Raw genomic sequence first — 11,390 nt, 5'->3', positions numbered from 1 at the left:
TTGTTATCGTTCCCTTCTGCCCACCCTGCAGGTTAGTGACCCTGACCCGGATGATATTCAAAATGTTTAACAAACAGTGAGGCACAGACACTGACCAATCAGAGCAGACACAAGCCACACACTGAATGGAGCAGCCCTGGAGGCCATGGCTGTGCCAAGCATTGCCTCTCTAGTTGCTGGACGCAGGGATGGATTCCAGGAGAAGGGCCGGCACAGAGCGGCAGTAGAAGGAAATACATGGGGCTCCAGAGTGGCTGTGATCCAACTGCCATGGAAGTGTCTCAGACCTTAACAGCTGGGGTGGCAGCTGAGCCGTGGTCGGCCTTGGCCTTGGCCTCCAAGCAGCTGCCAGGCCAGCCCTGAATGCCCTTGCCCCCTCCCATTGGGATAACAATGGACCACCGTCTTCTGTCTGCTGAAAAGACTGGGGAAAGTGAATGATCCCAAACCGCAGAAATTCCAGTGACCTGTCTGTTTCAGTTTGGGAATGGGCTGCTTCATTTTCCTTGTTGGCTGTGATATGATTCTCACTGAGGTGAGAGGGAGCCTGGGGCAGGAGCTGAGAGAGGGGTCAGTAGAGGATTTGGGGACAGGAAGAGATAACCCCTTTCCTCTAAGATAAAGGCAGGGACTTGCGGGGGTTCTGACCTGATGCTGTCCCCTGGATTCAGACCCGTGCAAAATAAATCTCATCCCCAGAAATGAAATCATCATCCCACTGTGAAAAATTAAAGTTCTAGTTTCCTGAGGTCTGGCTTCTGTACCCCTTATGGTTCCTTCCTCCTGGGCTCCCTCTGATAGGGGCAGGGTGGCCCTGGAGGTGAGACGGTCCCTTCCACATGCACAGACTACAGTGTCAGGCTCCAAGGGAGTCACACCTTTTATTACAAAAGTCAATAACTTAAGTCAGTTCTGTGCAAAGTCAGTAGGACTCCTGGTCCAATGAGCAGTTGAAACTTCCAACTCTGTCCCAGAAGGGGGCAGGAGCCTTGGCCCAGAGGCTCTGGGAGCGCCAAGGGCTGGGCAGACAGCTAAAGTACTGGTCCAAAACCAAGGAAGGCCAAGATGGGGCATGGCTGAATGAGAGCCCCATAGCTCATCTGGCTGGGCCAGGACCAGCTGCTCCTGGGGCGCCGAGTGCTGTGTGCCCAGGCTTGCCCCTTTGGGAGCAGTGGCTCACCCCTGGAGACAGCTAGGCCATGAATCAGTGCCGCCAGCCTCTGCCCAGCCTACACCTGATCTCTGCTTGGGCTGGAGCAGGTCAGCCCAGCAAAAGCATGTCCTCGAGGAGGCCAGCGATGTCGACATCTCCAATGACAGGGCGAAAGAAGAGATCCCCAAGCAGGCTGGGTGGAATGGACTTGAGGGTGGAGGCCGTGAGGAGGACACGAGCCAAACGGCTTTGGCCTGCTGGGCACCATGGCTCCAGGACCTCCCACAGCGCCTGGTGAGCCTCCTGCTGCAGGTGTCCAATGTGGGAGGAAGCGTGGAGGCCTGGCACGTCTGTGGGCAGAGAAGGCAAAGAGGGCTGGTGAGCACTCTGCTCTGAGACACCCCAGGGTGAGACTGGTCCAAGACCTGAGGCCGCCAGCTCAGCCCTGCGGCCCCATTACTACCTCCTCTATTTATTTATTTACCACTTTACTTATCCATCCATTTATGGAGAGGCAGTACAGAGCAATGGTTATGGATGGGTTGTCTGCGTTTGAATCCCACACTGTCGCTTATTAGCAGTGTGACCTTGGGCAAGTTAGTTAATCTCTATACCTCAGCTTCCTCATTTGTAAAATGGGGATAAGTTATAGTTCCTATATCCTAGGCTTGTTACAAGGTTTAAATGAGCTAGTATATGTAAAACCCTTAGAATTGGACCTAACATATGGTAAATGTAATATGAGTATTCACTATTATTATTATAATTAATTACTGTAATAATGCATTCCATCAGGGCCTTTTGGTGAGGAATTCTCACCTAGATGTTCTCTAGATTATCTGTGGCTCTCCTGGCTGAAGTTTACGGAGACTCCTCCCTCTCCTTCCCCACACTCCACATTTTCACTCCTCTTCTCTATGTGGTCTTTCTGAACCCATGGAGTTTCATCTTCAGAACTTCACCATGCGAGGGGAGGTATAGCTCAAGTGGTAGAGCATGTGCTTAGCATGCAGGAGGTCCTGGGTTCAAATGCCTACTCTAAAAATTAATAAACCTAATTACCTCCCCTGATCTGCCAAAATAGAATAACTAAATAATACAATAATAAATAAAAAACTAAAAAAAAAACTTCACCATGTGGTCCAACGATGAAGACATGACTGAGACACAGCTGTGTCTGCCCACCCTCTCCTCCCCCACTCCCAGCTTTCCTGAGTGTCAGGGCAAGTTTCTTGAGTAGAGTGACAAGGGCTAGTCTCTGACATCCTTGCTCTGCCCCTACCTGGCTGTGTGACTTTCAGAAAGTCACTTAGCCTCTCTGAGCCTCTTTTTGTGAGATGACTATGTGGTGATAATGAGGACCCAAAGAGCTAACGGATGCCAAGCCCTTAGAAAGTGCCTTCCCTGGCTGGACCCTGCCCCTCTCTAGCCTTGGCCCCCATCCAGGAGTGTCTGGGAGCTCACCAGGGTTGAAGAGGATGGTTCCTTTCAGGTAAGCATATTCCTTGGGTCCCAGCTCCAGACTCCAGAAGGACTCCAGGCAGCACTGAAGCCACTGCACTGCAGCCAGCGAGGGCTGGGGCCGATCAGGCAGCTGGCCACTGCCTGCACCGCTGCTGGACTCCTCCAGCAGGATCTTCTTGAGTATGCTGGGAACCGGGACCTCGGCCACTTCGAAGGTCACAGTGTCTTGGGCCAACCCAAGAAGAAAGAGGGGGCCCCAACAGCCCCGCAGCAGCTGCCGCCGATCCTGGGGGAGCAGCTGGCAGAAGGATGGCAGGTTCCTGAGGAAGGCCAACGTCTTGGCCAGAACATCCAAGGCCTCCCGGCAGGTGCGATGGGGAGCACACAGCTGGACAGGCCGGTGCTGCCTGCACAGGCAGCGGCTACGGGCTGGGGGCACGGAGGGCTGGTCCCTGAGGCTGGGGCTCAGAAGTGCATACAGAATCGTTGGGCGGCCTGCAGCCCCCTGGCACGGGCAGATCCCTGGCTGGCTGGAGCTCATGGTTGACGATCTGCTTCTCCTTTCTCCCAGCTCTCCCGCCCTCTGCTCTGTGCTGTGGGTGCTATTTATATCCCCAAATGGGGGAGGAAGGAGGGAACGGCCCAACAACCTTGACTCCAGAAGTCATGTTCATTGAAAAAAAAGAAACACACACTGACCCTGGCAGGACCGGTGGGGAAGTGGCGAGGGAGGGGGCCTTGGGAGCTCCACGTGGCCCTGATATCACTTCAGTCAATGAAGCAGAGGGTGCAGGGCACAGGGCCGCCTGCCTGCTGGACTGGCTGCCCCTTATCGGATGACTCAAGTGGATAAACAGGGTCATTAACCCAGGCTGTACCAGGGCACCAAGGCCTCAGGTGCACAATCAGCAGGTGGCCATGGCAGGTATCCCTATTGGTGCCTGCAGGAGTCTCACTCAGCTGGGAGGCCAGCCCCAGAGCTGGACAAGCCTTGAACGCAAGGCCCAACCTGGAAGCGCCTTATCGCTCGCTTGTTTGCCTAACCTTGGGGCCCTGCTCCTGTTGTCGGCAAGGAACAGGCTGCAGGGAAGGAAGCCAAGACCCTGGGGAGCTGGGAGGACTTTGCCCATTGTATAGTCTCAGAGACCCCCTTCCCCTGACTCTGATTCTGGGGGGCCCTGCACAAATAAGGTCCTTAAGAACTCTTTCTTGGGTGGCAGAGGGGAGGGTATAGCTCAAGTGGTAGAGTACATGCTTAGCATGCACAAGTTCCTGGGTTCAATTCCCAGTACCTCCTCCAAAAACAAATAAACCTAATTACTTCCCCCCTCCTAAATAAATAAGTAAGTAAAAATAAACAAAACAAAAAAGAGAACTCTTTCTCCTCAGCCCAGGTTCCCGGAGCTCTTGAAAGGCCCTATCTGCTATTAAGCCCTCACAGAATGATAATGAAATACGAGCACCTACTCTGTGCCAGGCACTGCCCAAGCTAATATTCGGAGTTTCCCTATAAGACAAGATTAGTATTTTTTGAGACTCAAAGAGGTAAAGTGACTTGCCCAAGCTCACACCACTAAGAAGAGACAGAACCCTTATCAGTCTGACTCCAAAGTTCTTCCTTCTTCCCCTGCACGCATTGGTCAAATCGTGCAACCAGAGCTGAGTGGTCTAGGTTTCCCAGAGCCGGTGACCACCCGGGCCCCGACTTCGCTGCTGCTTGGTTTGCAGATGTTGCCCACTTATAATCTGGGCAGAAACGTTGCTTTGCTGCCAGCTGCAAGGCTCCTCTGTCCTGGTCATCTGTGTCAGATGCTGGGGCATGGGTTGTGAGAGTTGGTGGGAAGGTTCTTGGCTGTGTCGTGTCTGTGGACCTCGGCAAGCCCTGCCTGGCAAGCCTTTTGCTAACACACTGTTGGGTAGCTATCGCCATCCCTGGCCTCGGCTCCTGGCTCTATCACTTTCCCGTTGTGTGACCATGGGCTGAACCCCAAATCTCTATAGGCCTCAGAAACTTCGTCTGGGACAATGCCTGCCTCCAGGGCTGCTGTGAGGACAAAGTGAGGTCCTAGATGTCAAATTCCAAGCAGTTTCTGGCATACAGGAAGAGGACTTTGCTCCCGCTTCCCTCTATCTGAGAACCTAAGACAAACAGGACCCAGCAGACAGGCGTGCATCTTTCATATGATTACAATCACATAATAATCTTAATCTTAACATACATATAGTTCCTTTAATTTTCTTTTCTCTTACTGTAGCCACAGTATCCCTGGAAGGAAACTCTAGAGTCAGAGTGGCTGGGTCCAAATCCTGCTTCATCACTTAGCCGAGTGACCTTGGGCAAGCGACTTTACATTTCTGTGCCTCAGTTTCCCCATCTTTAAAGGGTTAGTAAGAAAAGCCACTAGTGAATATTTGTTTTATGGGGCCTGAAGCTTATACAATTTTGTAGGGCCTTCTTTAAGAATAGAAAATCAGGTGTGACGTGAATATTCAATAAATCAGAAAACAAATCACTACAAATTACAAACTAAAATAAGCTGACAGAAAACACAGACATCACGGACCCAGGAGAATAACAAAGTACTTTTACTGATCAATTGCTTGACAATATTTGCCTACATATTTTAACTGTGCACTCTTTGCTTGCCTCTTCATGTGTCAATGATATTTATTTTGAAACCATCACAAACACAGAAAGTCTGCAAGTACAGGACAGGGAACTTTTTTTTTTTTAACCTTGAACCATTTGAAAGTAAATTGCCAACCCGAGTCCCATCACCCCCAAATACTTCAGTGTGTAATTTCTACAAACAAGAACATTCTACATAACCTACATTTACCTACGTCAGGAAATTAACATTCAACGAAACCAGGAAATTAACACTTAATCTCATTGAAAGACTTCAGGAAATTAACATCTAATCTCTTAGATTTTCCCCTTTAAGTTTCACTGATGCTTCTGTGAAATCATAGTGAAAGAGCTCAGTCCAAAATTGCACATTGCATTTCTTTGCCATGTCACTTTAGCCCTTACAGGACAGGAAAACTATCCTCAGTCTTTCCTTGCCTTTCACAACCTTCTTTTGAAGAGCTGTTATTTTGTCACATGGGCTCGTCTGAGGCTTCCGCATGGTTAGACTCAGGTTATGTATTTTTAGCAGGACTATCAAGGAAGTGATGCTGTGTTCTTGATACACCCTGACATGTCAGGGAGCACACAATTCCATTTGTCCCAAGGTTCACTTTGGTCATTTGACTAAGGGGATTTCTGCCAGACTTCTCTATGTATCAATTACTCTTTTTCCCTTTGTAATGAATCAGTATTTCTGAAGCTATATAGACATTCTTCCTCATATTTTGAATGTATTTGTGTGTGTACGTAGGTATGAATTCAAGGTCTTCTATTTTATTCAGTGGCTAGTAATCTTTTTCTATTATTATTATTATTATTATTATTATATACTCAGATTGTTATAGACTTGGCCAATGGGAGCCCCTTCAAGCTGGGGTCTCTGTCCTTTTGACATGCCCCATCACTCTTTGAACATCCTTTGTTTCCTGGTATATGAAGATATCACTTTTCCAGCCCCTGCAATCAACCAGTACTACTAGAAGCTCTGATTTAATCTTCAGTGGTGGGTAGCATTTAAAAACCATGATCTGGGCACCAGAATCATACTTAGAAACCATGATCTACTCATTGCTATAGGGTGTCACTGCACCTAGGCCCTCCCAGAGCTAAGGGATGTACACACACACACACACACACACACACACACATTTATTTCTGTATTTAGTTATAGATACTGAAAAACATGAATTCATACTATTATACTATTACCTGCTATTCTAATCCACTACAACAGGGTTCATTCTCGTTGTCACCCTTTCTATATTATGTCTCCCTTCTCTGACACTGAGAAATCTGGCTTTCATTATTCTTGATTTATTTACTTAGTGGATCAGGCCTCCATTTGTAACCAATCTGCCATCTCCACCACCAACCTCTCTGCTGTGAGATGCCCTCTTCTCCCTACTTGGGCTCTGATACCTGGTGTCAGGCTGCCCCCTCCCCCCTGCTGGGCCTGTCGCCCCATGCCAGGTCACTGCTCCACACGGACACCCTCCTCCCCCTGCTAAAGCCACAGTGGCGCCTTCTCTCCCCTGGTGCATGATTTTTAAAAATAAATATCTACAGTGAGAATGGGGAGATGATTCTGTCTTTCCTCTTGTGGGGTTGATTTTTTTTAAAGTTTTACTGTTGATAGTAAGGAGACATAAAACATGACTTTCACACATAGATGTATTTTCTACTTGTAGTATGGCTTGTAGGTTTGTAATAGGAGTTCTGATAAACTCTACTTTGTAATTCCTATTGAAAAAGAAAAATACGCATGGAATATTTATAATTGCTTGTGCTGCCTATTATAGGAGAGAACTTCCTTTTTTGAGTTGGTGTCAATATGAAATGAGTTTAGTGAGGAGTGATTGAAAGAATTCTTCACAGATTTGCTTCTTGCCCCACACAGATCCTTGTTTCTCCTCCGCCACCCAAATCCTTCCTGGTGTCCTGGGAAAAATTCATATTGGGAAGGATAGAGTAGGAAGAAACAGTCATCTTCACCAGTTGTAGTTTTAAATTTTTATTTTTGCAAATTTAAAATGTCTTTAAGAAGACATTGCTGGGGGTGGGTGGTGGGTATAGCTCAGTAGTAGAGTGTATGCTCAGCATGCACGAGGTCCTGGGTTCAATCCCCAGTAGCTCCATTAAAAAAAAAAAACCCTAATTAACAACCCCCTCCCCCCACAAAAGACATTGCTGGGGCTCTGAAATTCAAGCTTCATTTGCTTTACAGCAAATCTGCTACTGTCTTTCCTAGACATTTGTGAGGCTCAAATGAGGTGTTTGTGAGGGCACAGCAAGTGCTCCATAAAGGAGGGCAGTTGTCATGGTTATTGTTGTTGCTTTCACCCGCTTTTTCTAAGGGAGGGAGAGGAGGTTGAGGAGGGAGGAGACCCCTCAGCAGGGATCACGGTAAAGTGTGGCTGGAAGCTGGGCCCCTAGGTTTTCAGTCTTGCATTTGTTTGCACTGTGGGAGCGATGTTTTCTGAGCCCCATGTGTGGCCTTAAGGCCAGGGTGCCAGTGGTGGAGGCCCTGGAGGGTTAGGAATGGCCTCAGCTGGAATTTCCAGGCCCAGAGTCTGACTGTGGCCATTTGCTCAGAGGCCTCTGTGGGGAAAGATGGTCCATTAGCTGCTTTCTGCCCAGGCCCTGCCCTCAATCTGAAGGGGGAGACACAGGTCAACCCTCAAGAGTCCCCAGTCTCAAGGGGGAGACACAGGTGTGCCCTTGGGAACTCAAGATCTAACTGGGGTGACACAGGTCAGCCATCAGGGACCGTAGTCTGATAGAGGAGATAATCCAGCTCTTGGGAGACTTCAGTGTGTTGGGGAGACCCAGGCCAGCCTTGAGGAGCCCCCATTCTGTGGAGGCAGAGATAGCACCGCTCTCAGTGGCTCTTACAGGGGAGCCAGGATGCCACATCACTGTGGCGGGAATGCTCAAGTGCAGCAGTGGGGCTGAGCAGCTGGGATTTGGAAGGCTTCTGGGAGGAAAAGTTTGTGACTATACTCTCCTATCTGTACTGCCCTCATGGTTTACAAAGCACCTTCACAACAATTATCTCAGTTAATCCTCATGTGACAATGGGACGAAGGTGTTATTATCCAAGCAGGGACAACAACCATCATCATACTAAGAATTATAACACTGAGCACCTACTACCTCTGCTCAGGCACTGGGCTGGGCTGGGCACTATCTGTAAATTAAAGAGCACCTTGTAAGGCAACATATGTGAAAATGCCTTGCAATCTACAGCCAGGTGCACATACTTCTCTTGTTCTGTACAGAGACTTCTGACTACTTGAGGGGACAGCTGGAAGGTCCTGGGGGGCAGAGGGCTTGGCTTTAGGATTGGAACTGGGAGACAGAGAGCCAGCATTAGGCGCCTGAACATGTCATGCACCTTTGTGCCTCCAAGCTTTTTCCCATGATGTTCCCCGTGCCTGGAATCTCTCTCTCTCACCCTGTCTGCTTGGTAAGCTCCTGGCCACCCTTAATGGGCTAGCACAGACTTCATGGTTTTTCCTTCTGCACCTCTTTGTAAGAATAAATTGTTCCCTCCCTGAGTTCGCAGGTCTTCTTGTCCACACCCTTAACAGAGTGCTTAGCACATGGTGGTGTAATCATCCACCTACCTGCTGTTGGTGGTGTTCAAATGTAGTTGAGGTCAGAGATCACTAGGGGGTGCTGACTGATTACCAAGAGGGCTTCCTGGGCAACATTAATTATTTCAGTGAATTTACCAGGGTTCAAGATCAGGCCTTGCTCTCTCAGTGGGAAGTCACATCAAATAAGCCCCTGGATCTGATTTATAAAATCAGAATGCCAATTCAGGGAGGCAGAGCTCTAACATGAAGTGGGTAAGTGTCTGGGCTCTGGAGTCAGGCTGCGTGGGTTTGAATTCTGGCTCTGCACCTTTCAGCTGTGCGGCTTTGGGCACATGAATTCATTTCTCTGCCCCTGTTTTTTCATCCCCTCAATGGAGATAATAACACAGGAGCATTATGTTAAGTCAAATGATGTTTGGTACAGTACTGGGCACTTAATAAGAAATCAATAAATTTTACCAATATTTATTGATAAGTTATATAATGAGATTCAATGGTATCAGGCAAAGAGCATTTATTCAGTCCCCAAGTATTTATCGAGTTTCTACAACATTTGAGGCTCTGAATCAAATGCTCGAATCAATCAGCCAAGTGAGGAGATGGCTATAAAACCAAGATTTCTTAATTGTATATTTCAATTGTTATAAGTAATTAGGATGAGCACAAGTTACTGTGAAAGCAAAAATCATGGCGCTGAAGACTTTATCTGTATAGCAGCATCAGTAAAGGCCTCACAGAGGAAGTGGCATTTGAGTGGAGACCTGATAAGTGAAAAGAAGTTGCTGGAGAAGGCCCAGGAACTAGGACAGGGCATTTGAGGAAGTGAAAGCAGCCAGTGAGGAGGGAGCTTGGTGAGGGAAGGGGACTGTAGGACAAGGTGAGGCTGGAGAGGTGGGCAGGTCCCTGATGGTGTTGCACCCTTGAGGCCATGTTTGGGAGTTTGGAATTTATCCTGAATGCAATGGCCATCCACCAGGGGCTAATTTTAAGCAAGAGAGTAACAAGACTGGCTTATCCTTTAGAACAATTGCTCTGGCTGCTGAGTGGATGAGGGACTCCAAAGCAACAAAAAAGGAGGTAAGGAGACCAATGAGGAAGCCCTAGGAGTAGCTGTCCAAGTAAGAGATAATGTTCCAGTTTAGACTGGAGTACTAACAGCACCATACTTCACCCAGCAAGGTGGGATGGAGACAGAATCAGGATATATTTTTGAGGGAGGGCTGACTGGACTTACTAATGGATTAGCTGAGGCCAGATTTCAGCTTGTCCAAATGAGTTGATGAGTGGAAATTTGAGCTTTTGTATATCAGTGTTTGAAGAGGCCATTTAACTCAATTGGAAGACTGGGAAGAATTAATTTGTGTGTGTGTGTGTGTGTGTGTGTGTGTGTGTGTGTGTGTGTGTGTGTGTGTGAGACTATCAATGTTGGCCATGTTGTTTTTAAAAAATAATGATAATTCTTGTGGTGTATTTATACAATGGAACACTATTCAGCTATAAAAAATGACAACATAACGCCATTTGTAGCAACATGGATGCTCCTGGAGAATGTTATTTTAAGTAAAGTAAGCCAGAAAGAGAAAGAAAAATACCATATGAGATCGCTCATATGTGGAATCTAAAAAAATTTTTTATATGAACATAAATACAAAACAGAAACAGACTCATAGACATAGAATACAAACTTGTGGTTGCCAAGGGGGCTGGGGGTGGGAAGGGACAGACTGGGATTTAAAAATTTGTAGATACTGACAGGCATATGCAGAACAGATAAACATGATTATACTGTATAGCACAGGGAAATATATACAAGATCTTGTGGTAGCTCACAGTGAAAAAAAGATGTGACAATGAATATATGTATGTTCATGTATAATTGAAAAATTGTGCTTTACACTGGAATTTGACACAACATTGTAAAATGACTATAACTCAATAAAAATGTTTAAAAAATAATGATAATTCTTGAATATAATAGACTATTAAGAGTTCAAATTGTCTCATAAAGTTACAAAATTTTTAAATTGTGTTAAAATATACATAACATTATAGTTACCATTTTAAACATTTCTAAGTGCACAGTTCAGTGGCATTAAGACGGTGCAACCATCACCACCATCCACCACCAGCCATGTGAGTTGGTCTGAATCTTAAGAAGACTAATTAGAGTAAATCGAGAAATGGAAGGGGTGGAAGTGGAAACAAGTATGGCAATCTTAAGAGAACTGAAAATTGGAGTGGTAGGAGAAAGTGGGATTATAGAAGAGTAAAAAAGAAAGTGACACTAAAGTAGTAAATTGAAGGGGATGATCCAGAAGAAAGAAAACTGTGGTGCAGGAGATTTAGGAAATGATAATAACAAAAGTAGAATCCTTGAAAAGACGACGATGATGAAATTCAGTACAAAAGTGGAGGGGTTGGCCTTAGTTAGCTGGTACTTATTCCCGCACATTTAGCAGAAGTGAAGGTCAACTACAGCACTTATTGCATAATTTGCTGGGACCAGTGCAAAATGACAATGTGGGGGTCTTTTGTTTTGAAA

The 11,390-nt window shown here is 46.7% G+C and overlaps 1 protein-coding gene across 1 annotated transcript; it reads right to left on the bottom strand.

Moving 5' to 3' along the window:
* Nucleotides 1-923: 923 nt before the first annotated feature.
* Nucleotides 924-3,159, bottom strand: NR0B2 (nuclear receptor subfamily 0 group B member 2). Its single transcript, XM_006196833.4, has 2 exons — nt 2,618-3,159; nt 924-1,503 (listed from the first exon to the last, which is right to left on the bottom strand). The coding sequence occupies exons 1-2, from the start codon at nt 3,156-3,158 to the stop codon at nt 1,262-1,264; spliced, it is 783 nt and encodes a 260-aa protein (XP_006196895.1). The 5' UTR covers nt 3,159; the 3' UTR covers nt 924-1,261.
* Between the last annotated feature and the right edge of the window lie 8,231 nt (nt 3,160-11,390).

The sequence above is a fragment of the Vicugna pacos genome, chromosome 13, assembly GCF_048564905.1.
Source record: "Vicugna pacos chromosome 13, VicPac4, whole genome shotgun sequence".
In the NCBI taxonomy this organism is placed as follows: Eukaryota; Metazoa; Chordata; class Mammalia; order Artiodactyla; family Camelidae; genus Vicugna; species Vicugna pacos.
This window is presented reverse-complemented; position numbering and strand designations above follow the sequence as displayed.

What these genes read in the sequence shown, in the direction of transcription:
- NR0B2 (XM_006196833.4), bottom strand. Translation starts at nt 3,158, where the DNA reads ATGAGCTCCAGCCAGCCAGGGATCTGCCCGTGCCAGGGGGCTGCAGGC. An exon ending in AACCATCCTCTTCAACCCTG is followed by an intron (nt 1,504 to 2,617) that starts GTGAGCTCCCAG and finishes CTCTGCCCACAG; the next exon opens with ACGTGCCAGGCCTCCACGCT.